General features: G+C 53.4%; 1 protein-coding gene across 4 annotated transcripts in view; it reads left to right on the top strand.

The window, feature by feature from the left end:
* Positions 1-27,021, top strand: part of LOC139232639 (arf-GAP domain and FG repeat-containing protein 1-like) — a 134,269-nt gene that overhangs the window by 64,566 nt on the left and 42,682 nt on the right. For all 4 annotated transcript variants that reach the window (XM_070863086.1, XM_070863084.1, XM_070863085.1 and 1 more), the window contains exons 3-6: positions 5,828-5,943; positions 7,293-7,443; positions 13,028-13,175; positions 16,498-16,623. In XM_070863086.1, the coding sequence (XP_070719187.1) occupies positions 5,828-5,943; positions 7,293-7,443; positions 13,028-13,175; positions 16,498-16,623 (541 nt within the window). The remainder of the gene's footprint in view (positions 1-5,827; positions 5,944-7,292; positions 7,444-13,027; positions 13,176-16,497; positions 16,624-27,021) is intronic.

The raw sequence follows: 27,021 nt of genomic DNA, 5'->3' as shown, positions 1-27,021 counted from the left end.
GTCGGGGGGGTATGTAACCAAAAGACAGACCTGCATTTCTATAGCGCCTTTCACAACCATCGGATGTCCCCCAAGCGCTTTACATCCAATGGAGTACTTTTGGAGTGTGGTCACTGTTGTAATGTGGGAAACGCAGCAGTCAATTTGCGCACAGCAAGCTCCCACAAACAGCAATGTGATAATGACCCAGATAATCTGTTGATGGATAAATATTGGCCCCAGGACACCGGGGAGAACTCCCCAGCTCTTCTTCGAAATAGTGGCCGCGGGATCTTTTACGTTCACCTGAAAGATGGCACCTCCGACAGTGCGGCGTTCCCTCAGTACTGGAGTGTCAGCTTAGATTTTTTTTGTGCTTGACTTAGAGGCGAATATGCTGCCCACTGAGCCACGGCTGACACTTAACAAAATGGGGAAAGGGCAGGGGAGGGGCGGGAAAGTGGGATTGATTTAGATAGCTGTACCTAGGAGCTGGCGCAGGTACGATAGGCCGAACGGCCTTCTGTGCTGTATTCTAATTGTCTGCTGGCAGACCTTGCTGCAACTTCATAGATTTACCCTTTCCAATTGTGTCCTTGTCCGGAGATTGTAATTTGAGTCGGGTGAAATACCGGCAAGTTCAGATCTGCTACTGGTGCCAGGAGCAAATTGGTGGGTTGCCGGGTGTGAGACGTTCACACTGTCGAGCCATTTCGTGCACCCGTTCTTGCAAAGTGTCTTGTCACACTTCAGCACCCCCCCCATCTGACGTCAACAGGCGCAAATTCCTGCGGTGCTTAAAAAGCATAGAAACGAAGGAATTTACAGCGCAGAAGGAGGCCACTTTGGCCCATCGTGTCTGCGCCGGCCGACAAAGAGCCGCACGGCCCTCGGTCAGCAGCCCTGAAGGTTACATACAAACCTTTGAACAATGGCGAAAAGGTAAAGAGCACCCGGCCCAACCAGTCCGCCTCACACAACTGCGACGCCCCTGATACTGAAACATTCTGCACTCCACCCCAACCGGAGCCATGTGATCTCCTGGGAGAGGCGAAAACCAGATTAAAAACCCTTGGTGAGAAAAGAAAGCCAGTTCCGTCCTGCTGGTCTCATGTGACCATGGGAGGAGCTGCATCTTTTACAAGCAGCCGCCAGCCTACCTCCCTGGGTGCACGGGAGCACCTCCCACTGACCTCTGGGTGTGCCTGTTCACAGCAGCTCGACGTCATGGGTTTAAAGGGACAGGGCTGATTGCACGCATTCTCACCCTTGACAGCAGAGTAAGTCAGTTTGCATCACCTGATTTAACACGACCGTCCTTTTATAAAGCTGCTTGTCTTCTGACTTAAATAAAAAAACAGAATGTGCGGGAACTCTCAGCGAGTCAGGCAGCATCTGTGCAGAGAGAGAAAGCAGAGTTAACGCTTCGGGTCGGCGACCCTTCGTCGGAGCCGGAGAGTGTTCGTAAAGAACACATACTTAACAAGCACCGAGAGGGGGAGGGGAGGAGAGAACAAAAGGGAAGGTTCTGCGATAGAGTGGAAGGCAGGAGAGATTAGAGAGACAAAAGGGATGACGGGCCGAATTGAAATGGTTTTTGCCAGGAATTAACATTAGTCAAGATAGGGTGTGAATCATCATCATCATAGACGGTCCCTTGAACGAGGATGACGTGCTTCCACGAGTTCACAGATGTTTCAATGAAGGGCCCGATGTTCCCGTCCTGAACTCCAGTTGAAGGGTGGAAGATGCCTGTGGGTGGATTTTTTTTAACGTGGGGTGGCCGTTGCACACCAGCCACCACACGGGGCTTGACAGAGCGAGGTCTTGGTCCAGTGGCAAGGGTTAACCAGGACGACTGGAGACCAGCTCTGCTGCACGGACCCAGTGCGCGCACATATCGCACAGTGTGGGCTGGGCCCGTGCTGCCCCTGGGCCCTTGGCGCGTCTGGGCCCCGTACCCGCATTCGCCGCACCTCCGCCACGCACTCTCGCCGCCCCTCCGCCATGATCCCTAACCGCTCCTCCGGCCACGAACTCTCGCCGCACTGCCACACCAAACGTTCGCCGAACCTGCGTCACGATCACCCACCGAATCGCAGCCGCGGTCCCTCATCGCTCCGCCGCCCCGATCGCTCGGCGCAAGTCCGCCGCGACCTTCCCGCTCCTCTGCTGTACCAGGCCCCTGCCGATGTTCCTGCCCACGCTCCAAACGACGACCTGGCTCCTGGTGATGTCACCACGAAGCCGTCGCACACTTGGAGCGGCTTGCGCTGGAAGCTGCAGGGGCCCACAATGTTCCAGGGCCCAGCGCTCCAGCTCTTTTAATAGCCCCGGCCTGCGGTGGTGTTCTCTCACAGGTCGAGCTGGCCCATGATGTGAGCTACAAGGACTGTGACTACCTATATCATTCCACATAGGAAATGGGAGCAGAGGGGGAGGCCTGGCCTGGGGCCTCCACTAATGTTTAACCGATGTGCTCACTTAAGTGAACTTACTGCCGTATAAGTAGCAGGACTTGAGGGCCTTTTATTTTCATGCCTGACAGCACGGGAGGATCTGAAAGCCACATAGCCCGATAGCGAAGAATTAATCAGTGCAGAGACATCCCAGCCATGCGTGCGCTCCTACTTTACATCAATAAAACTCACCCGTGCAGCACTGATTCCCGCTAAATGTCTCCCATCATTGCTGGAGAATGCAATTGCCCATTGAGCAATGTTCCCTCTTTAAAAAAAAAATTTCCCGCGCGTGGTCCCTTTAAATTTGCCACCACGCCTGAGAGGCTGTAATGAATACTCCCCTGTGCAGATTTGTAGGTTTATGAACCAACCTTGGTGTCATATTTGAAAAGAAAGACTTGCATTTATATAGCGCCTTTCACGACCACCAGACGTCTCAAAGCGCTTTACATCCAATGAAGTACTTTTCGAAGTGTTGTAAGAAATTCGTCCCCCGCAATGAGCTTTCGACCACACGTCTGCGGCATAACTAAAACCGCCTATTTCCACCTCCGTAACATCGCCCGTCTCCGCCCCTGTCTCAGCTCATCCGCTGCTGAAACCCTCATCCATGCCTTTGTTAACTCTAGACTTGACTATTCTGATGCACCCTGACTGGCCTCCCATATTCTGCCCTACGTAAACTAGAGGTGATCCAAAACTCGCTGCCCCGTGCCCTAACTCGCACCGAGTCCCGCTCATCCATCACCCGCTGTGCTCGCTGACCTCCATTGGCTCCCAGTTAAGCAACGCTTCGATTTCAAAATTCTCATTGTTTACAAATCCCTCCATGGCCCTCGCCCCCTCCCTATCTCTGTAATCTCCTCCAGCCTCACAACCCCCCGAGATGTCTGCGCTCCTCTAATTCTGCCCTCCTGAACATCCCTGATTATAATCGCTCAACCATCGGTGGCCGTGCCTTCTGTTGCCTGGGCCCCAAGCTCTGGAACTCCCTCCCTAAACCTCTCTCCCTCTCTCTCCTCCTTTAAGACGCTCCTTAAAACCGACCTCTTTGACCAAGCTCTGCCGTAACTACTTCTTGTGTGTCTCAGTGTCAAATTTTTAAGAACACAAGAAGTAGTAGCAGGAGTCGGCCATTCGGCCCCTCGAGCCTGCTCCGCCATTCAATAAGATCATGGCTGATCTGATCTTGGCCTCAACTCCGCTTTCCTGCCCACTCCCCATAACCGTTGATTCCCTAATCGTTCCGAAATCTCTGTGTCTCCACCTTAAATATATGCAATGGCCCAGCCTCCACAGCTCTCTGGGGTCAATAATTCCAAAGATTCACGACTCTCTGAGAGAAGAAATTCCTCCTTTATCTTGTAACATTCCTGTGAAGCGTCTTGGGACGGTTTAGGCGCTATCTAAACGTTGTTGTTTATGAATGAGTATTTTGCTGACGTGCGCCCCATAGTCACAGCAAATCCTATTGCAGTCGAAGCTCACTGCTCCACTTTCCACTCTCACTGGTTCGTTCCCAGGACCTCAAAACACTCCCTCATTCCCACAGTCTCGCAATATTTAAACCCATTGACATCAGCTGCTTGCACTTCCTGATTGACTGAGCCACCTCTCGCGTTTCGCCCTCCTCCCCCCAATCTTGCCGGTGGCCCGCACTTTGGACTTTGACCCTTCAACTTGATTTCTCAATGCAGATAAATTGCTGCGGCCCCAGTGGGTGTTCCTGGCACTGCCGCTGCAGGAACTTCACTCTGTCAGGGGCTGCAGAGAAACATAGAAAATAGGAGCAGGAGTAGGCCATTCGGCCCTTCGAGCCTGCACCGCCATTCAATATGATCATGGCTGATCCTCCACCTCAACACCATATTCCCGCTTTTTCCCCATACCCCTTGATGCCTTTTGTGTCTAGAAATCTGTCTATCTCCTTCTTAAATATATTCAGTGACTTGGCCTCCACAGCCTTCTGTGGTAGAGAATTCCACAGGTTCACCACCCTCGGAGTGAAAACATTTCTCCTCGTCTCGGTCCTAAATTTCCTACCCCGTATCCTGAGACTGTGACCCCTTGTTCTAGACTTCCCAGCCCCGGGGAAACATCCTCCCCGCATCCAGTCTGTCCAACCCCGTCAGAATTTTATACCTTTCAATGAGATCCCCTCTCATTCTTCTAAACTCCAGTGAATACAGGCCTAGTCGACCCAATCTCTCCTCATACGACAGTCCTGCCATCCCAGGAATCAGTCTGGTGAACCTTCGCTGCACTCCCTCTATGGCAAGTATATCCTTCCTTAGGTAAGGAGACCAAAACTGTGCACAATACTCCAGGTGTGGTCTCACCAGGGCCCTGTATAACTGTAGTAAGACATCCTGGCTTCTGCACCTTCAGTTGTACACAGCAGCTGAACAAACCTTTCCACGTTCCTTTCCTAAAAGCAAACACGTTCTGTACCAAAGCTCTTTCAGGGCCATGCCTGCTTTCCGCAACATACCCCACCCCTGACCCCTTCGGAGTACGTGAGCTGCCGACCACGCTAATCGATCTTCATTGGAGTATCCACACCTGGAGTACTGCGTGCAGTTTTGGTCTCTGTATTTAAGGAAGGATATACGTGCATTGGAGGCAGTTCAGAGAAGGTTCACTAGGTTGATTCCTGAGATGAAGGGGTGGTTGTATGAAGAAAGGTTGGGCCTATACTCATTGGAGTTCAGAAGAATGAGAGACGGGGCTTGACAGGGTAGCTGCAGAGAGGATGTTTCCCCTTGTGGGGGAATCTAGAACTAGGGGACATAGTTTCAGAATAAGGGGCCGCCCATTTAAAACTGGGATGCAGGGGAATTTCTTCTAGGGGTCGTGAATCTGTGGAATTCTCTGCCCCAGAGAGCTGTGGAGGCTGGGTCATTGAATATATTTAAGGTGGGGATGGACAGATTTTTGAGCGATAAGAGAGTCAAGGGTTATGGGGAGCGGGCAGGGAAGTGGAGCTGAGTCCATGATCGGATCGACCATGATCTTATTGAATGGCGAAGCAGGCTCGAGGGGCCGAATGGCTGATTCCTGCTCCTGTTTCTTATGTTCTTAGATGTTTGTTGTTTCATTGATTTCACTTCTTGCCGGGTTTGTGGGGGGGTGGGGGGGAGGTGTGGAGGCACAGCCAGTGTTGGAACAGCAAATGACTGACCGCAACTTCACGATCTCCGCGTTTAGAGGCACGTGCGCTGCATGCTGAAGTCGCGGCCCGTTCCAGAGGGCTAATAACGGCGAACGCTGTGGAACTGGAGGGCGATCCGGAGCGGGAACCCGAGCTGACGTTTTGCGAGGCGATTTATATATTCGTGTGTGTGTGTGGAAAGAACACTGAATCTGTGTGTTTGTTTCCTGCGCAGGTGTGTCGGCAGATTTGGCTGGGCCTGTTTGACTCCCGATCGTCGGTTATCCCGGATTACAGGGATCCACAAAAGATCAAGGAATTCCTGCAGGATAAATACGAGAAGAAGAGATGGTGAGTAACAGTGCGTTGTGTTGACGGTGCACTGAGGGCCGTTCCACTCACTGACGCTCCCCTGGGCCGCTCCGCTTGCGGTGAATATTGCTGTGCCATTTAGACCGGAAATCGGCGCGGTCCCAGCCTGCAAGACCATCGGCAGGCCGGGGCCATTGGAGGGAGCAGCGTGCGGTGACATACCACGGCAGGGAGCAGCGCGTGTTGCTGCAGGAGGGCGACGGCTGCGAAGCCAGGTCGCTGATTGCAGTGCGGGCAGGCCCAGCAGGAGGGGCGAAGGAGCGGCGAGAGTTTGTCGAGGGAAGTGACCGGGGCCCAGGAGAAGCGTGAGTCTGGGGCCCAGAAGAGGCGAGGGCCCAGGGGCAGCACGGGCCCAGCCCACACTGTGCGATATGTGTGCGCACTGGGTCCGTGCAGCAGAGCTGGTCTCCAGTCGTCCTGGTTAACCCTTGCCACTGGACCAAGACCTCGCTCTGTCAAGCCCCGTGTGGTGGCTGGTGTGCAACGGTCACCCCACGTTAAAAAAATCCACCCACAGGCATCTTCCACCCTTCAGGATGTAGTTCGGGATCCGGAATATCAGGTCCTTCATTGAAACACCTGTGAACTCATCCCTTTTTGGCGTGGAAGCAAGTCATCCTCGACACGAGGGACCATCTATGATGATGATTTAAATGCACATTAGACGAGCAGTGTCTAAACTAGCACCTGGCAACTATATGGGCTCAAGTTTTCCCAAAGCTTTTTTTTTTGGCACACTTTGCAGAGTTATCCCCGTTTTTTGGGGGCCCGAGTACCAACCAAAAAAAATGTTCCAAGTTGGGATTTCTTCACTTTGGCGCGGCCTAACCCGACCTTTAGTTTTGGGGGTGGAGCCTTGATCTGTGGCGAAAAGATCGGGCCGTCATGGTAACCAGGGACACAGTGCGAGCTGGGGCTGCAAAGTGAAGCATACAGCCAGCTCCCAACACACTGAAACGGGACTGAACAGGTGAGAGGCAGGAAGCCTGTTCCCGATGTTGAGGAAGTCCAGAACCAGGGGTCACAGTCTAAGGATAAGGGGTAAGCCATTTAGGACCGAGATGAGGAGAAACTTCTTCACCCAGAGAGTGGTGAACCTGTGGAATTCTCTACCACAGAAAGTAGTTGAGGCCAGTTCGTTGGATATATTCAAAAGGGAGTTAGATGTGGCCCTTATGGCTAAAGGGATATGGGGAGAAAGCAGGAAAGGGGTACTGGGGGAACGATCAGCCATGATCATATTGAATGGTGGTGCCGAATGGCCTACTCCTGCACCTATTTTCTATGTTTCTATGTTAAAACTGAATGGGTTTGCTCTTGGATTCTAGGTATGTTCCTCCGGAGCGTGTAAAGGTATCTGCAGCGACGTCCGCGACAGCCTCACTTAGCAGCAGGAGCAGCACCCCTGACGTCAAGCCACTGAAGACGCTGATGGGAGAATCGGCTCCAACCCTGAACGTCACGAGAACTGCCAGCCAGGTACGGCCAGTGGGGTGCTGGGTGTTTTCCAAGTTCAAGAACAGCGATAATTTGCCTTCATGTAGCGCCTTTCACATAGCAAGACGTCACAGGAGGGTTATCCGCCCACAATGGACACCGAGCCGCGTGAGATATTAGGGCAGGTGAACAAGGTAGGTTTTAAGGAAGAGAGAGGGAGGGGCGGAGAGGTTTAGGGAGGGAGTTCCAGAGCTCGGGGGCCCAGGCGGCTGAAGGCACGGCCGCCGCTGGTGGAGCGAAGGAAATCGGGGGATGCGCAAGAGGCCAGAATTGGAGGACGCAGAGAACTCGACGGGTCGTAGGGCTGGAGGAGGTTGCAGAGAGAGGGAGGGGGCGAGGTCACGGAGGGAGGTGATCAGCAGTATGAGAAATATTAAATTTGAGGCAACGCTGGACCCATCTCATGCGAAAACAAGGATGAGAATTTTAAAGGTCCCCCCCCCCCCCCCCCCCCCCCCATTCTCCCTAAACATGCTGACCTTGTTGTAACCCCATTCCACGGGCTCTGGAGGATCTCCAGCATCTCCTTTTAAGTGGCTGTTCATCACGCGCAAGCTTAAAGTGTCGGTTGGCTATTTGACCGTGACGGGCATCGCTGCCCAGCCCAGTCCTATCCCTCTCTCCACATGTTCCCACGAACGCCGAAGTCACTTGGGCGAATCGGAGTATCTCTCCCGACAATCCCCAGTGCTGGGTCAGCTATCTGAGCGCGGACCCGAGATCGAATACGAGCTCTCCGTATGATTCAGAACAGAACTGACGGGCAGATTCTCAGGATAAGGAGTCGGCCATTTAGGACCGAGATGAGGAGGAATTTCTTCACTGAGGGTTGTAAATCTGTGGAATTCTCTGCCCCAGAGAGCAGTGGATGCCCGAGTATTGCTTTTATAAGTCGAGGCAGAGAATACAAGAGCAAGGAGGTTATGCTTGAAATGTATAAAACACTGGTTAGGTCGCAGCTGGAGTACTGCGTGCAGTTCTGGTCACCGCATTACAGGAAGGCTGTGAGTTCACTGGAGAGGGTACAAAGGAGATTTACCAGGATGTTGCCTGGACTGGAGAATCTTAGCGATGAGGAAAGATTGGATAGGCTGGGGTTGTTTTCTTTGGAACAGAGGAGGCTGAGGGGAGACCTGATTGAGGTGTATAAAATGATGAGGGGCCTGGATAGAGTGGATAGGACGGACGTATTTCCCTCAGCAGGGGGGCATAGATTTAAAGTAATTGGGGGGAGGTTTAGAGGGGATTTGAGGGGGAATGTCTTCACCCAGAGGGTGGTGGGGGTCTGGAACTCACTGCCTGAAAGGGTGGTAGAGGCAGAAACCCTCACCACATTTAAAAAGTACCTGGATGTGCACCTGAAGTGCTGTAACCTGCAGGGCTACGGACCGAGAGCTGGAAAGTGGGATTAGGCTGGGTGGCTCTTTGTCGGCCGGCGCGGACACGATGGGCCGAAATGGCCTCCTTCCGTGCCGTAAATTTTTATGATTCTATATTGAAGGCCGAGATCGCTAGATTATTAGATTCGAGGGGAATCGAGGGATATGGGGATCGGGCGGGAAAGTGGAGTTGAGGTCGAAGATCAGCCATGATATTGAGCGGCAGAGCAGGCTCGAGGGGCTGAATGGCTGACTCCTGCTCCCAATTCTGAAGTTCTTCTGTACTACAGTGCCGTGCTCGGTTTTGCTTGACCAAGTAGGCAGGCAGGCCACTTGCTTCCTGGCCTTAGAGGAATAGAACGATGATAGCATTTGACCTCTCCCTAGTAATATTGTCTGTTCTTCCCCTTCCCCCTCTCTTTCCACCCGCCCCCCCCCCTCCCCTTTCAGGAATTGCGATACTGTGGGCAGGAGCCTTGCACTCTGCCTCCGCATATTTTGTGTACACGCCTGTCAACCGTGACTTAGTGAGTAGCACTCCTACTTCTGAGTCAGAAGGTTGTGGGTTCGAGTCCCACTCCAGGAACTTGAGCACATAATCCAGGCCGACACTCCCAGTGCAGTGCTGAGGGAGCGCCACACTGTCGGAGGGGCAGTGCTGAGGGAGCGCCACACTGTCGGAGGGGCAGTGCTGAGGGAGCACCGCACTGCCGGAGAGGCGGTACTGAGGGAGTGCCTCACTGTCGGAGGAGCAGTGCTGAGGGAGCGTCGCACTGTCGGAGGGGCAGTGCTGAGGGAGCGCCGCACTGTCGGAGGGGCAGTGCTGAGGGAGCACCGCACTGTCGGAGGGGCAGTGCTGAGGGAGCGCCGCACTGTCGGAGGGGCAGTACTGAGGGAGCACCGCACTGTCGGAGGTGCCGTCTTTCGGATGAGCCATTAAACCGAGGCCCCGTCTGCGCTCTCGGGTGAACGTAAAAGATCCCATGGCCACTATTTCGAAGAAGAGCAGGGGGAGTTCTCCCCAGTGTCCTAGGTCCAATATTTATCCCTCAATGAACACAACAAAAACAGATTATCTGGTCATTATCACATTGCTGTTTGTGGGAGCTTGCTGTGTGCAAATTGACTGCTGTTTCCCACAATACAACAGTGACTGCACTTCATTGGCTGTAAAGCGCTTTGAGACGTCCGGTGCCGTGAAAGGTGCTATATAAATGCAAGTCTTTCTTTACCTGTGGGGAGAGAGGCAGATTTGATCATATCACAGAAAGATATAACACTGAAGGAGGCCGTTCGGCCCATCGTACCTGTGTGGTTTTTTGAAAAAGCGATCCAATTAGTCCCACTCTCTTTCCCCACAACCCTGCAAAATTTTCCCTTTCATTTATTTATCCAGTTCCCCTTTTGAAAGTAACGATTGAATCTGCTTCCACCGCCCTTTCAGGCAGCGTGTTCCAGATCACAAAACTCGCTGCGTTAAAAAGATTTCTCCTCCTCTCCACCCTGGGCCCTTTTGAAACATTATTGTGCCTTTCTCCCTCTAGCTGCCACTGGCTCTACTGTGTATTAAAATGAGAACTGTTTTATATGGGCTCATAGCACATTGCTGGCCAAACAACGGGTCTTGAGCAATAGCTACTGACATTGTTTGACTGCCCCTGAACAGACAGGGAAAGGAGAGCTTCATCAACACATGATCTTATCGCAAAAGCTGTTTTAAAATTCTTCTGCGTGTTTCTCAAGGCGAAAGATGCAGTTCCAGTAAGGGCATCCAGCAATCCCAGGCCAGGGACAGCAAGGTTCCGGTGCAGGTTGTAGCTCCCTCTGCTCTGCCCCAGCAACCTGCCTCAGTGCTCACCTCCCCCCTCCACTGCACCAGTCACCCCGTGGCCTCTCCAGAGACTTCTCTCAAAATCCTGGCCGACAATCCCAGTGCAGTGCTGAGGGAGCCCCGCACTGTCGGAGGGGCAGTGCTGAGGGAGCCCCGCACTGTCGGAGGGGCAGTGCTGAGGGAGCCCCGCACTGTCGGAGGGGCAGTGCTGAGGGAGCCCCGCACTGTCGGAGGGGCAGTGCTGAGGGAGCCCCGCACTGTCGGAGGGGCAGTGCTGAGGGAGCCCCGCACTGTCGGAGGGGCAGTGCTGAGGGAGCCCCGCACTGTCGGAGGGGCAGTGCTGAGGGAGCCCCGCACTGTCGGAGGGGCGGTGCTGAGGGAGCGCCGCACTGTCGGAGGGGCGGTACTGAGGGAGCGCCGCACTTTCGGAGGTGCAGTACTGAGGGAGCGCCGCACTGTCGGGCAATATTGAAGGAGTGTCGGACGGGCAGTACTGAGGGAATGCCGCACTGTTGGAGGGGCAGTACTGAGGGAATGCCGCACTGTCGGAGGTGCCGTCTTCCGGACGAGACATTAAACCAAGGCCTCGTCTGCCCTCTCAGGTGGATGTAAACGATCCTATAGCACTATTTCGAAGCAGAGCAGGGGGGAGTTCCCCCCGGTGTCCTGGGGCCAATATTTATCCCTCCGTCAACAGCGCTAAAAAACAGATTATCTGGGTCAGTATCACATTGCTGTTTGTGGGAGCGGACCGTGTGCAAACTGGCTGCTGCGGTTCCTACAATAGAGTGACTATACTTGAAAAGTACTTCCGTGGCTGTAAAGTGCTTTGGTACATCGTGAAAGGCACTATAGAAATGCAAGTTCTTTCTTTCCATGAGGTTGCTGGTTATACCCTGTAAGAACTGGATTGAAACTGCAAAACTCACGTGACTTGGGACCGTGATAGCTCGCAGACCGCTTTGAACCCAGGTCTCCGGGTAAAAGGGCTGTTGTGTCTCAGTACATTCGAATGGAATGTCCAGGTTTCTGCCCCTGGGCGTCTAAGCGGTTTGACGTGGCCTCATGGGACGTTGTACGCTGTTGAAGGCGGCAAATAAATGCCAATTGTTGTTGTCCCGTCGACAAAAAGAACGTGCATTTCTATAGCGCCTTTCACGACCTCGCGACGTCCCAAAGTGTTTTACAGCCACTGAAGCCAGTGACCTAGACTGATGAACACGGTCGGAGAATGTGGAGTCAGCCGACAAGTAGCAGAATGGATCGCTAGCTGTGGCTTCAAGACAGAAAGCAGAGAGTGGGGGTAAAAGGTGATGGAAGGTGTGTCGTGATGTTCCACAAGGATCAGTGCTGGGGCCACTGTTCACAATTTATATCAACGATTTCGACTTTGGAATCGCAACCATATTTTCTAAATTTGACGCTGACACCAAATTGGGGAGCGATGGAGTGTTCCCACTTGTGGGGAAGAGCATAACTAGAGGCCATCAATATAAGATAGTCACCCAGAAACCCAATGGGGAATTCAGGAGAAACTTCTTTACCCAGAGAGGGGTGAGAATGTGGAACTCGCTGCCACAGGGAGGGGTTGAGGCGAATAGTATCGGAGGCTGGACAAGCGCATGGGGGAGAAGGGAATAGAGGGTTACGCTGATAGATTTCGATGAGGAAAGACGGGAGGAGGCTCGAGTGGAGCATAAACGCCGGCACGGACTGGTTGGGCCGAATGGCCTGTTCCTGTGCTACATATCCGGTGTAAAACCTCTCTGCCTCTCTCTTCTTTAAGCCGCTCCTTAAAACCTACCGTGTTGACCAGGGCCTGCCCTGGTATCTCCTTGTGTGGCTGGGTGCCCGACTGTTGTCTGATTAGCGCTGCTGCGAAGCGCCTTGAGACGTTTCAGCTCCGTTGAAGCCGATGTATCAGCGCGAGCGGCTGTTGAGGTCTGCGCCTGGGCCGATCTCGCGGCTGGCGATCGCGGCCGTGGCGGTCCAGCCCCTCCCCCGCTAGCGGCGCGTGCGCCATTGACCCCCCCCCCTCCTTTCCCTTCCTGCGCAGGCGTTGAAGCCGGGCAGCTGGCTGGTGTCGCCGACGGCGGGGGCTGGTCGGCAGCGTTGTCTGTCGTCCTCGGCACGGCGCCGTATACGCGAGGCGAAAGCACTTTTGAAGTGCAGTCGCTGTTGCAGTGCGGGGAAACGCGGCAGCCAGTGTGCGCACAGCAAGCTCCCACAAACAGCAGTGTGATAGATGAGCCGGATCATCTGTTGGTTGAGGGATCGATATTGGCCCCAGGACACGGGATGGAGCTCCTGTGTGTAGACTCTGTGTTTTAATTCCTGTTTTCGCGTTCCCCCCCAGATTGCCAGTCAAGCACAGATGCAACATCAGCAACAAGCAAAGAAGTCGCAGCTGGATCTTCTGGCAGACATCGGAGGCGACCCATTCGCTGCCCCTGCACCCCAGCATGCTGCTGCCCAGGCTTTTGGGGCCTTCCCCAGCTTTGGAGGTAGGATTCTGCCTATTAAGCTAAAAGCCCGTTTCCCTCCTGCTACAACTGTACATAGAAACATAGAAAATAGGTGCAGGAGTAGGCCATTCGGCCCTTCGAGCCTGCACCGCCATTCAATATGATCGTGGCTGATCATTCAACCTCAGTACCCCACCCCAGCCTTCTCTCCATACCCCCTGATCCCTTTAGCCATAAGGGCCACATCTAACTCACTTTTGAATATATCTAACGAACTGGCCTCAACAACTTTCTGTGATAGAGAATTCCACAGGTTCACCACTCTCTGGGTGAAGAAGTTTCTCCTCATCTCGGTCCTAAATGGCTTACCCCTTATCCTTAGACTGTGACCCCTGGTTCTGGACTTTCGCAACATCGGGAACATTCTTCCTGCACCAAACCTGTCCAATCCCGTCAGAATTTTATACGTTTCGATGAGATCCCCTCTCATTCTTCTAAATTCCAGTGAGTATAAGCCTAGCCGATCCAGTCTTTCCTCATATGTCAGTCCTGCCATCCGGGTACAGGTCGTTGGTGAGGCCACACCTGGAGTACTGCGTACAGTTTTGGTCTCCGTATTTAAGGAGGGATATACTTGCATTGGAGGCAGTTCAGAGAAGGTTGATTCCTGAGATGAAGGCCTCGAAGAAAGCTGCTCACAGACATAGCGCCATCACTCTGCCGAGAATTTTGCCTTTTTCAACAGGCCAGTGATTTCAGCGCACTTTAGAGTACTTCCGTGCACTTTAGAGAGCAGAGCTGGTCTCCAGTAGTTCTGGTTAATCCTTGCCACTGGACCAAGACCTCGCTCTGTCAAGCCCCGTGTGGTGGCTGGTGTGCAACGGTCACCCCACATTAAAAAAATCCACCCACAGGCATCTTCCGCCCTTCAAGATATAGTTTGGGATCTGGAATATTAGTCAGGGATTTGGAACATTGAAACACCTGTGAATCCATCCCTTTTTGGCGTGGAAGCAAGGCATCCTCGATACGAGGGACTGCCGATGATGATAATACTGCGTACAGTTTTGGTCTCCTTATTTAAAGAAGGATAGACTTGCATTGAAGGTTCACTCGATTGATTCCTGAAATGAGGGGGTTGTCTTATGAAGAATGGTTGGCAGATTTGGCCTGTACTCATTGGAGTTTAGAAGAATGAGAGGTGATCTTACTGAAATGTGTAAGATTCTGAGGGGGCTAAAGATAGATAGAAACATAGAAAATAGGTGCAGGAGTAGGCCATTCGGCCTTTGAGCCTGCACCACCATTCAATATGATCATGGCTGATCGTTCCCTCAGTACCCCATTCCTGCTTTCTCTCCATACCCCTTGATCTCTTTAGCCGTAAGGGCCACATCTAATTCCCTCTTGAATATATCCAATGAACTGGCATCAACAACTCTCTGCGGCAGGGAATTCCACAGGTTAACAACTCTCTGAGTGAAGACGTTTCTCCTCATCTCAGTCCTAAATGGCTTACCCCTTATCCTAAGACTATGTCCCCTGGTTCTGGACTTCCCCAATATCGGGAACATTCTTCCCGCATCTAACCTGTCCAGTCCCGTCAGAATCTTATATGTTTCTATGAGATCCCCTCTCATCCTTCTAAACTCCAGTGAATAAAGGCTCAGTTGATCCAGTCTCTCCGCATATGTCAGTCCTGCCATCCCGGGAATCAGTCTGGTGAACCTTCGCTGCACTCCCTCAATAGCAAGAACATCCTTCCTCAGATTAGGAGACCAAAACTGAACACAATATTCCAGGTGAGGCCTCACCCAAGGCCCTATATAACTGCAATAAGACCTCCCTGCTCCTATACTCAAATCCTCTCGCTATGAAGGCCAACATGCCATTTGCCGCCTTCACCGCCTGCTGTACCTGCATGCCAACTTTCAATGACTGATGAACCATGACACCAGGTCTCGTTGCACCTCCCCTTTTCCTAATCTGCCGCCATTCAGATAATATTTTGCCTTCATGTTGTTGCCTCCAAATTGGATAACCTCACATTTATCCACATTATACTGCATCTGCCATGCATTTGCCCACTCACCTAACCTGTCCAAGATGCAGAGAGGATGTTTCCCCTCGTGGGTGAATCTGGAACTAGGGGACATTGTTTCAGAATAAGGGGTCGCCCATTTAAAACTGAGATGAGGAGGAATTTCTTCTCTGAGGGTTGTAAATCTGTAAAAATTCTCTGCTCCAGAGAGCTGTGGAGGCTGGGTCATTGAATATATTTAAAGGTGGAGATTGACAGATTTTTGAGCGATAAGGGTTATGGGGAGCGGACGGGGAAGTGGAGCTGAGGCTAAGATCAGATCAGCCCTGATCTTACTGAATCTTATATGTTTCAATAAGATCACCTCTCATTTTTCTGAACTCCAATGGGTAGAGGCCCAACCTACTCAACCTATCTGCAAGTAAATCCCATCTCCAGAATCAACCTCGTGAACCTTCTCTGAACAGCCTCCAATGCAAGTATATCGTTCCTTAAATACGGAGATAATAAGTGTCAGAAGTGGGATTCGAACCCACGCCTCCAGAGGAGACAGCTACTTGACCGCTCAGCCATCCTGACTATATCATGGAACGGTTACAGCACAGAGGGAGGCCATTCAGCCCGTCGAGCCTGTGCGGGTCTCTGCGAGAGCACTTCAGCCAGACCCACTCCCCCGTACCAGAGGCAGAAAAAACATCCCTCTCCCAGACCTAGTTCTCAATGGAGGGATTTAAATTAGCCACCCTTGCACGCAAGTAGCTCCCCACGTGTGTAGGAGTAAGTGTCAACGCCAACTTGTATTTATATAGCGCCTTCAACGTCCCAAGGTGTTTCGCAGGAGTGTTATGAGGCAAAAAATTTGACACTGAGCCGCTTAAGTAGAAATTAGCGCTGGTGACCAAAAGCTTGGTCACAGAGTTATGTTTTAAGGAGCGTATTGAAGGAGGAGAGAGAGGTAGAGAGACAGAGAAGTTTAGAGAGCTTGGGGCCCAGGTAACAGAAGGCACGGCCACCGATGGTGGGGCGATTATAATCAGGGATGCTCAGGAGGGCAGAATTAGAGGAGTGCAGACATCTCGGTGGGGGGGGGGGGGGGTTGTGGGGCTGGAGAAGATTACAGAGATAGGGAGGAGGCGAGGGCCATGGAGGGATTTGAAAACAAGGATGAGAATTTTGAAATTGAGGCGTCAAATATAATTGTGCCTCTGCTCAAGGTTCAAGGTCGTCCCCCCATCTAGAAATGTTGCGAGGGTTGGACAAAAGAGGCCGATGTCCCTGCAGTTACAATAGCTGATGTTTCTCTTTTTTTTTTCCTTCCAGCCCAGCAAGCTGCGCATCCGGGTTTCCCCGGCTTCAACGCGTTCAACGTCGGCGGAGGCTCGAGTAACGTTGTGAGTTTCCCACAGGCCAGCCAGGCTCCTTTCCCGGTCCAGTCCGCAACCTCAGGTACGGCACCTTCTCCTGTAAACTCACGCTTTAACCCCGCTTGCCGTGTGCTGGGGTCTTCTAGGTTGTGAACGGGGTTTGATAGGGTAGACGTCGAGAAAGATGCCCCCACGTGGGGGGAGCCCAGAATTAGGGGCCATAACTATAAGATAGTCACTAATAAATCCAATGAGGAATTCAGGAGGAACTTCTTTACCCAGAGAGCGGTGAGAATGTGGAACTCGCTGCCACAGGGAGGGGTTAAGGTGAATAGTATCGATGTATTTAAGGGTAAGCTGCATAAACACATGAGATAGAAAGGAATAGAAGGATTTGGTGATAGATGAAGAGGGGTGGGAGTGGGCTGGTGTGGAGCATGAGCACGCACAGAGCAGTTGGGCCGAATGGCCTATTTCTGTGCTGTAAATTCTATGATACATGCACACATGCATATACTTGGTCACATACACAAGCTTATACGCACACGCTCTCACGTTCTCTCTCACGCTTTCTCCCGCACATTCTCCCTCGCACGCTCCCCTCCCTCGCACGCTCCCCTCCCTCGCGCGCTCCCTCCCTCGCGCGCTCCCTCCCTCGCGCGCTCCCTCCCTCGCGCGCTCCCTCCCTCGCGCGCTCCCTCCCTCACACGCTCCCCTCCCTCCCTCGCACGCTCCCCTCCCTCCCTCGCACGCTCCCCTCCCTCCCTCGCGCTCCCCCTCCCTCGCGCTCCCCCTCCCTCGCACGCTCCCTCTCTCGCACGCGCGCTCCCTCCCTCGCACGCTCCCCCTCCCTCGCACGCTCTCGCACACTCTCGCACACTCTCGCACGCGCGCTCCCTCGCACGCTCCCTCCCTCGCACACTCCCCTCCCTCGCACGCTCTCGCACACTCTCGCACGCTCCCCCTCCCTCGCACGCTCCCCCTCCCTCGCACGCTCCCCCTCCCTCGCACGCTCCCCCTCCCTCGCACGCTCCCCCTCCCTCGCACGCTCCCCCTCCCTCGCACGCTCCCCCTCCCTCGCACGCTCCCCCTCCCTCGCACGCTCCCCCTCCCTCGCACGCTCCCCCTCCCTCGCACGCTCCCCCTCCCTCGCACGCTCCCCCTCCCTCGCACGCTCCCCCTCCCTCGCACGCTCCCCCTCCCTCGCACGCTCCCCCTCCCTCGCACGCTCCCCCTCCCTCGCACGCTCCCCCTCCCTCGCACGCTCCCCCTCCCTCGCACGCTCCCCCTCCCTCGCACGCTCCCCCTCCCTCGCACGCTCCCCCTCCCTCGCACGCTCCCCCTCCCTCGCACGCTCCCCCTCCCTCGCACGCTCCCCCTCCCTCGCACGCTCCCCCTCCCTCGCACGCTCCCCCTCCCTCGCACGCTCCCCCTCCCTCGCACGCTCCCCCTCCCTCGCACGCTCCCCCTCCCTCGCACGCTCCCCCTCCCTCGCACGCTCCCCCTCCCTCGCACGCTCCCCCTCCCTCGCACGCTCCCCCTCCCTCGCACGCTCCCCCTCCCTCGCACGCTCCCCCTCCCTCGCACGCTCCCCCTCCCTCGCACGCTCCCCCTCCCTCGCACGCTCCCCCTCCCTCGCACGCTCCCCCTCCCTCGCACGCTCCCCCTCCCTCGCACGCTCCCCCTCCCTCGCACGCTCCCCCTCCCTCGCACGCTCCCCCTCCCTCGCACGCTCCCCCTCCCTCGCACGCTCCCCTCCCTCGCACGCTCCCCCTCCCTCGCACGCTCCCGCACACTCTCGCACGCGCGTTCCCTCGCATGCTCCCTCCCTCGCACGCTCCCCTCCCTCGCACACTCTCGCACGCTCCCCCTCCCTCGCACGCTCCCCCTCCCTCGCACGCTCCCCCTCCCTCGCACGCTCCCCCTCCCTCGCACGCTCCCCCTCCCTCGCACGCTCCCCCTCCCTCGCACGCTCCCCCTCCCTCGCACGCTCCCCCTCCCTCGCACGCTCCCCCTCCCTCGCACGCTCCCCCTCCCTCGCACGCTCCCCCTCCCTCGCACGCTCCCCCTCCCTCGCACGCTCCCCCTCCCTCGCACGCTCCCCCTCCCTCGCACGCTCCCCACCCTCGCACGCTCCCGCACACTCTCGCACGCTCCCCCTCCCTCGCACGCTCCCCCTCCCTCGCACGCGCGCTCCCTCTCTCGCACGTCTCTCTCGCTCTCTTTCCACAGCTCTCTGGGGCAGAAAATTCCACAGATTCCCGACCCCCGAGAGAAGAAATTCCTCCTCATCTCGGTCTTAAATGGACGACCCCTTATTCTAGATTCCCCCACGAGGAGAAACATCCTCTCTGCATCGACCCTGTCAGGCCCCCTCAGAGAGCTGTGGAGGCTGGGTCATTGAATATATTTAAGGTGGAGATAGACAGATTTTTGAGCGATAAGGGAGTGAAGAATCATGGGGAGCGGGCGGGGAAGTGGAGCTGAGTTCATGATCAGATCAGCCAGGATCTTAATGAATGGCGGAGCAGGCTCGAGGGGCCGAATGGCCGACTCCTGCTCCTATTTCTTATGTTCTCATAAGAGTGGCGTGAATGTGGAACTTGTTGCCACGTGGAAACCGAGCTCATTGGCGCATTTATGGAGAGGTTGCACGAAGGAGAAAGGAATAGAGGGATATGGGGGCACGGTGAGAAGAGGTAATTCAATTGGGGAGGAGGCTTGTGTGGAGCTTAAACACCGGCATGGATGAGTTGGGCTGAATGGCTTTTTTCTGTGCTGTAAAAATTCTATAAAGTAACATTCAGAATGGAAATTGATTAAATTTAAGACAGAGATAGTTTCTTAACCGAGAAGGGGCTATGGGGAGTGGGCAGGGAAGTGGACCTGAGTCCATGATGGGATCAGCCATGAATCGTATTAAATGGCGGAGCTGGCTCGAGGGGCCATATGGCCGACTCCAGCTCCTATTTCTTACGTTCTTTCGTCGTCATCATCATAGGCAGTCCCCCGGAATCGAGGAAGACTTTGCTTCCACTCTAACAATGAGCCCTTAGGCTGAACAGTCCAATACGGGAACCACAGTCTCTGTCACAGCTGGGATAGACAGTGGTTGAAGGAAAGGGTGGGTGGGATTGGTTTGCCGCACGCTCCTTCCGCAGCCTCCGCTTGATCTCTGCGCGCTCTCGGCGACGAAACAAGGGGAACAATGTGTTGGTCTATGAGGAAAGAGCAGGGGGAGTAGGATGAATTGGATCGCTCTTTCAGAGAGCCGGCACAGGCACGATGGGCCGAATGGCCTCCTCCCACGCTGTGATTCCGTGAAGTCGACGTCGGATTTGAGTGGGACGTGCACACGAGCACGTGTTCTGGGAGACTTTGGGACAATTTTCTCAAACGGGCATTTCAGTTGAATCCGTCTAATTATTAACTGGTGGTGCCAAGACTTCTGAGCGTGTTGTTCTTCTCATGAAAGAAAGTAAGTGCTTTCTGTCCAGTGGATTACTTTCGAAGCGCAGTCACTGTTGCCAGGGAGGTAAACGAGGCGATATGTTTCCGCACAGCAAGGTCCCACAAAACAGCAAATTTAGTTGAGTGACCGGTTAACCTGTTTGAGGGAGAAGTGTCGGTCTTCGGGTAGTGCCGCAGAATCTTTCATGTCAACTGGGAACACTTTTTTTTTTTAAACAGACAAAAGGTAGCACCTCCGAACAGTGCAGCACTCCTCAGCACTAGAGTGAATAGAATTTTACAGCAGAGGAACCGGCCATTCGGCCCCATCGCTCCGTGCCGGTGTTTATGCTCCACACCAGCCCCCTCCTACCCCTCTTCATCCCACCCCATCACCATATCCTTCTATTCCCTTCTCCCTCATGTGTTTATCCAGCCTCCCCTTAAATGCATCGATACTATTCGCCTCAGCCCCTCCCTGTGGCAGCGAGTTCCACATTCTCACCCCTCTCTGGGTAAAGAAGTTTCTCCTGAATTTCCCATTGGGTTTATGAGTGACTATCTTTATATTGGTGTCCCCTAGTTCTGGTTCCCCCCCCCCCCCCACACAAGTGGAGACATCTTCTCTGCATCTACCCGACCCTTCATAATGTTGAAGACCTCCATCAGGTCACCAATCAGCCTTTTTTTTTTTTAAAGAGACTGTTTCGATGCAACTTGCGGCCTCTCTGGGTGCGTACGCAAAGCGCATGTGCCTAAATCCAACACTTGCGAACTATCAAAATGTCCTTTGACAGTTCCAACGGATCCCCGGGAGAAGGGCCTTCGCGGGCGGAGATTTGGGCTATTTGCTCAAGTCCTGCCCAGCGAAAGTCCTTCAAGCTCTTGCGCCTGGCCATAGCAGGCCTAAGGTCGAAGGCCTGCTTTTACCAGGACAAGAGTTTTAAAAGATAGGAAAAAATAAATGTTATCACTAATTTTTATATTGAAAAAAACCCTGTCCATTTTTATTTTTAACCCTATTAAAATATTTTTAAAACCATGTTTTTTCCGAAAACATTTAATTTAATTCAATTTAATTTAATTGTGTTTCTGGGGGTATTCTCAGTGATGGTGATGGGAGCTCGTACAAACGGAACTCACCGTTATTATCAATGAGAATACTATATTGTGATTGGTAGTCCAGGCCCACTTGATCCCAGGATCTCCCTACGCTCCTGGGATATATGGGCCTCTGCGTTTCTAGGCCTCGGAGCTGAAGTGTTTCTTCCTCTGGAACCACCAGGTACTTTGGTTAAAAAAATTTGATTGGCGGCGTCTGCCCGCAATTTTTGTGCCATTGTTTTAATGCAGTGCTGCTCTAGGATTGTTGCACCATTATTCCCCAGCCATCTGGATAAAGAACTCCTCCCTGCACCTCTTTTACTGTAGTCCTGTGTGCGTGCGCGCACACATCAGGCTTGTCTGTGGTGCTCACCGTGGTTGAATATCCTGCTAACGCTCACTGGGCTCCTGCTTGCAAAGCAGCGCTCGCTTGGGCGTGAGCAGTGTTTTCCTGCCTGCCCTCACGGGCGGGACTGTCTTCCGTGCGTTTCAGCCGATGCTCAGTGGGGAGCACTCTCGCCACAGAAGGTTGTGGGTTCGAGTCCCACTCCAGGGACTTGAGCGCATAAATCTAGGCTGACACTCGCAGTGCAGTGCTGAGGGAGCGCCGCACTGTCGGAGGGGCGGTACTGAGGGAGTGTCGGAGGGGCAGTGCTGAGGGAGCGCCGCACTGTCGGAGGGGCGGTACTGAGGGAGCGCCGCACTGTCGGAGGGGCAGTACTGAGGGAGCACTGCACTGTCGGAGGGGCAGTACTGAGGGAGCGCCGCACTGTCGGAGGGGCAGTACTGAGGGAGCACCGCACTGTCGGTGGTGCCGCTTTTCAGGTGAGATGTTAAACTGAGGACCCGTCTGCCCCCTCAGGTGGACCTAAAAGATCCACGGCCACTATTTCGAAGAAGAGCAGGGGGAGTTCTCCCCGGTGTCCTGGGACCAATATTTATTCCTCAATCAACATAACAAAAACAGATTATCTGGTCATTATCACATTGCTGTGTGTGGGAGCTTGCTGTGCTCAAATTGCCTGCCGCGTTTCCTACATTGCAACAGCGACTACACTCCAAAAGTACTTCATTGGCCGTAAAGCGCTTTGAGATATCCGGTGGTTGTGAAAGGCGCTATATAAATGCAAGTCTTTAAGTCTTTCTTCCCCCTCTTGTGCGCGGAGCTGCCGGGGGCTGGGGAACGGGTTCGAACAGATGCTGCGGGGCCTCATCCAAACAGCCATTCGTTGTGTGTGAGTATCCGACTGTGGGGGGAGAGGGTGGCGTCACAGCTGACCCCTGACCCTGTCCTCGGCCAGTCTCCACACTCGCTATCTGACGAGGGAGGTGGGTGGCAGCTAGCGATGGGAACCCCTGTGTGAATTTCACTTTATTTCACTCTTCCCCACCCGCCCCCAACCTCCCCGGCTTCTTAGTTTGGGATAAGAATATCGGTAGCACAATGGTTAACGATCTGGAGTCGCAAGTTCAAATCTCACTACAGCAGCGGGAGAATTCAAATTCAATAGATCTGGAATAAAAAGCTAGTACAGGTTGGACCTCCCTTGTACGGGACTCCCTTATCCGGCACCACCCCTCATCCGGCATGATTCCAGCAACGCATGTGCAGAACGCAGTCGACCTCCACCCCGACTCTGGGGCCCTCCCCGACACTGGGGCCCGCTCCCCGCCCCGACACTGGGGCCCGCTGGGGCCTTTTCCGACATGGGGCCCGCTCCCCGACACCGGGCCTGCTGGGGCCCGCTCCGACACTCGGCCCGCTCCGGCCGTGCAGACACTCGAGCCGCCGAGGACCCGCCGACACTTTGGGCCTGCCCGGGGTACCAACCTTCCCTCCCCTCCCCACTCCCCCCGACCTCGGGCCGCTGGCCTCCCCTCATCCGGCAAAATCCCTTATTCGGCACAGGCCAGGTCCTGAGGGTGCTGGATAGGGAGACTCAATCTGTATCAGTAATGGTGACCATGAAACTGTCGGATTGTTGTATAAACCCATCGGGTTCACTGATGTCCCTTAGGGAAGGAAATCTGCCGCCCTTACCGGTCTGGGCCTATATGTGACTCCAGACCCACAGCCATGTGGTTGGCTCTTAACTGCCCCTCTGAAATGGCCCAGCGAGACACTCCGTTGCCTCACCACCACCTTCTCAAGGGGCAATTAAGGATGGGCAATAAATGCCGGCCTTACCAGCGACGCCCACATCCCAGGAATCAATATTTAACCTCCAAGGTCCCGTCGTCACCCGAGTTCGACTCGCTGGCATTTTCTAGGAGGGGGTCACTGGAGAGAGGCCAGGAAGAGGACTCTAGGAATATTGTGTAACAATGTGACAAAATGCTGCATTACAGAGGGACCTGGGGGTCCTTGTGCATGAAACACAAAAAGTTAGTATGCAGGTACAGCAAGTGATCAGGAAGGCCAATGGAATGTTGACCTTTATTGCAAGAGGGATGGAGTATAAAAGCAGAGAAGTCCTGCTACAACTGTACAGGGTATTGAGGCCACACCTGGAGTACTGCGTGCAGTTTTGGTCTCTGTATTTAAGGAAGGATATACTTGCATTGGAAGCTGTTCAGAGAAGGTTCACTCGGTTGATTCCGGAGATGAGGTGGTTGACTTATGAGGATTGGTTGAGTAGGTTGGGCCTATACATATTGGAGTTCAGAAGAATGAGAGGTGATCTTATTGAAACGTGTAAGATAATGAGGGGGCTCGACAAGGTGGATGCAGAGAGGATATTTCCACTCATAGGGGAAACTAAAACGAGGGACATAGGCCCCAAGTTTCCACATGATTTGCTCCTGATTTTTAGGAGCAACTGGTGGAGAACGGAGTATCTTAGAAATCGGAATTCTCCACATTTAAGTTTTCTGCAGTTCTAGTCAGGTGGAACAGTTTCACTTTTGAACAGAATGTTTTTTTCAAAAGGGGGCGTGTCCGGCCACTGACGCCTGATTTGAAAGTTTCCACATTGAAAACGTACTCCAAACTAACTTAGAATGGAGCAAGTGAAGATTTTTGTATGCTTGAAAAAACGTTGTCTACACATTAAAAAATCAGGCGCAGGTTACAAATTAGGCGTCCGGAACCGAGGTGTGGGGGGGGGGGGGAAAGGGAAGTCATTACATTCTACAATAAATCCTTAGCTATACTTATACAAATATTATACAAATAAATCCAACCTGAATAAAAATTTATAAGCAAAGAAAAGATTAAATAAACCATGTTCCTACCTGTGTGAAAGTGCTTCAGGCAGGCCTTTCAGGCAGCGGTTTCCCGACGGCAGGGAGGGGGGGAGGCAGTGAGAAGGCTGCAGGAAGCCTCAGAACTTGAGGCAGCCGTTCCCGACGGCAGGGAGGGGGGGAGGCAGGGAGAAGACTGCAGGAAGCCTCATTACTTGAGGCAGCCATTCCCGTCGGGCCCGACGGACGGCAGGGGGAGAAAGCTGCAAGAAGCCTCAGTGCTGATCATGGAAGGGCAATGTGGTTTTATTAAAAAATGTTAAAAATTGAACAGCTACAAAGAATTTGAATAGTCTCAAACAAGTGCATGTGTCCCGTTTATCACAGTCTATCTTTAATTACAGAATGCACTCCCTCACCCTCACACACACAAATATGAAGAAAATTTAAATACAAGCCTTTGCAAGGGTTCAATAAACAAATTTTCACTTTTTCTGCAGCACTTTTTAAAATGGCCGAGTGCCAATGTTTCCTTCACACTGCGCGTACACGAACGCTCCAACGCGCACGCGCAGGGTTGCCGGCACGAAAAAAACTCATTTAAATGGTACCCGCCCCCTCCTACTTACAAAATCGGCGCGAGTGGTAGGCTCCGCCCCCTGGGCGCCGCGCCTAGCAGACATCGAGCTGCAAAGCGCTCGAGAATAGCGCGGTTTTTTTTCAGCCGCCGTTTTCTGCGCGAAAAACGGGCGCCCAGCTCGGAGGGGCACCTGTTTTGCCGCGTGTGGAAACTTGGGGCCATAGACTTAGAATAAGGGGCCGCCCATTTAAAACTGAGATGAGGAGAAATTTCTTCTGAGGGTTGTAAATTTGTGGAATTCTCTGCCCCAGAGAGCTGTGGAGGCTGGGTCATTGAATATATTTAAGGCGGAGATAGACAGATTTTTGAGCGATAAGGGAGTGAAGGGTTATGGGGAGCGGGCGGGGAAGTGGAGCTGAGTCCATGATCAGATCGGCCAGGATCTTATTGAATGGCGGAGCAGGCTCAAGGGGCCGTATGACCTACTCCTGTTTCTTATGTTCTTATGTTACTGCAGCCATGTTGAGATTGACGAATTGGTCAGTTGGACAGAACAGTGGCAAATGGAATTCAATGCAGAGAAGTGTGAGCTAATGCATTTGGGGAGGGGCAACAAGGCAAGGGAATACACCTTAAATGGGAGGATATTGAGTTGTGGAGGAACAAAGGGACCTTGGAGTGCATGTCCACAGATCCCTGAAGGTAGCAGCACAGGTGGATAAGGTGGTTAAGAAGGCATACGGAATGTTGTCCTTTATTGGCCGAGGCATAGATTACAAGAGCAGGGAGGTTATGCTTAAACTGTATAAAACACTAGTTAGGCCACAGCTGGAGTACTGCGTGCAGTTCTGGTCACCACATTACAGGAAAGATGTGATTGCACTGGAGAGGGTGCAGAGGAGATTTACCAGGATGTTGCCTGGACTGGAGAATTTAAGCAACGAGGAAAGATTGGATAGGCTGGGTTTGTTTTCCTTGGAACAGAGTAGGCTGAGGGGAAACCTTATTGAGGTGTATAAAATGATGAGGGGTCTGGATAGAGTGGATGGGAAGGACCTATTTCCCTGAGCAGAGGGGTCAACAACCAGGGGGCATAGATTTAAAGTAATTGGGGGGAGGTTTAGAAGGGATTTGAGGGGAAATGTCTTCACCCAGAGGGTGCTGGGGGTCTGGAACTCACTGCCTGAAAGGGTGGTAGAGGCAGAAACCCTCACCACATTTAAAAAGTACTTGGATGTGCACCTGAAGTGCCGTAACCTGCAGGGCTACGGACCGAGAGCTGGAAAGTGGGATTAGGCTGGGTGGCTCTTTGTCGGCTGGCGCGGACACGATGGGCCGAAATGGCCTCCTGCGTCGTCATTTTTCTATGATTGGCTACCTCGGTTACCGGGCCGGTTAACGGGTTTGCCGCATCGCAGAGCCCTGCTGCCTGAGCGAGCGGGGCGGTTGTAGGTGAGAGGCCCGTGAAAGTTATCAGCAATGTGACGCGTCGTTCAGTGAGAGCGGAGTTGCGTCGTCATCGCGGTACGCAACGTCCCAATGAGGACTGCCGCGGTTCAAGCGCTGTCGCCAATGTTCCCAATTCGGAATTCCCATTTGGAATTACCAGCCCGGTTTTTCTCCCGGCTGCGTAGGAGGTCCAAAAGGGAATTTTGACCGTTGCCAACTGCTGCGGGAAGCTAGGGGCAGGCAATAAATGCCCACGTCCCAAGAATGAATAGGTTAGCTGAGTGTTCAGCCGTGAAGTTAAATTGGTTCCTCACGTAAGAAATAGGATCATGGCCTCGCGTCCACTTCCCCGCCCGCTCCCCATAACCTTCGACTCCCTTATCGCTCAAAACTCTGTCTGTCTCCGCCTTAAATATATTCAACCAGCTTCCACAGCTCTCTGGGGCAGAGAAGTCCACAGATTCACGACCCTCTGAGAAAAGAAATTGCTCCTCCTATCAGTTTTAAATGGGCGGCCCCTTAATTCTAAGACTATGTCCCCAGTTTTAGTTTCCCCAATGAGTGGAAATATCCTCTCTGCATCCACCTTGTCGAGCCCCCTCAGAATCTTATACATTTCAATAAGATTACCTCTCATCCTTCTAAACTTCAATGAGTACAGGCCCAACCTACTCAACCTTTCTCCATAAGACAACACCTTCATAAGAACTTAAG

Source organism: Pristiophorus japonicus, chromosome 20 (genome assembly GCF_044704955.1).
Source record: "Pristiophorus japonicus isolate sPriJap1 chromosome 20, sPriJap1.hap1, whole genome shotgun sequence".
NCBI classification, from domain to species: domain Eukaryota; kingdom Metazoa; phylum Chordata; class Chondrichthyes; family Pristiophoridae; genus Pristiophorus; species Pristiophorus japonicus.
The sequence above is the reverse complement of the archived record's forward strand: the minus strand, read 5'-3'. Positions and strand labels throughout refer to the sequence as shown.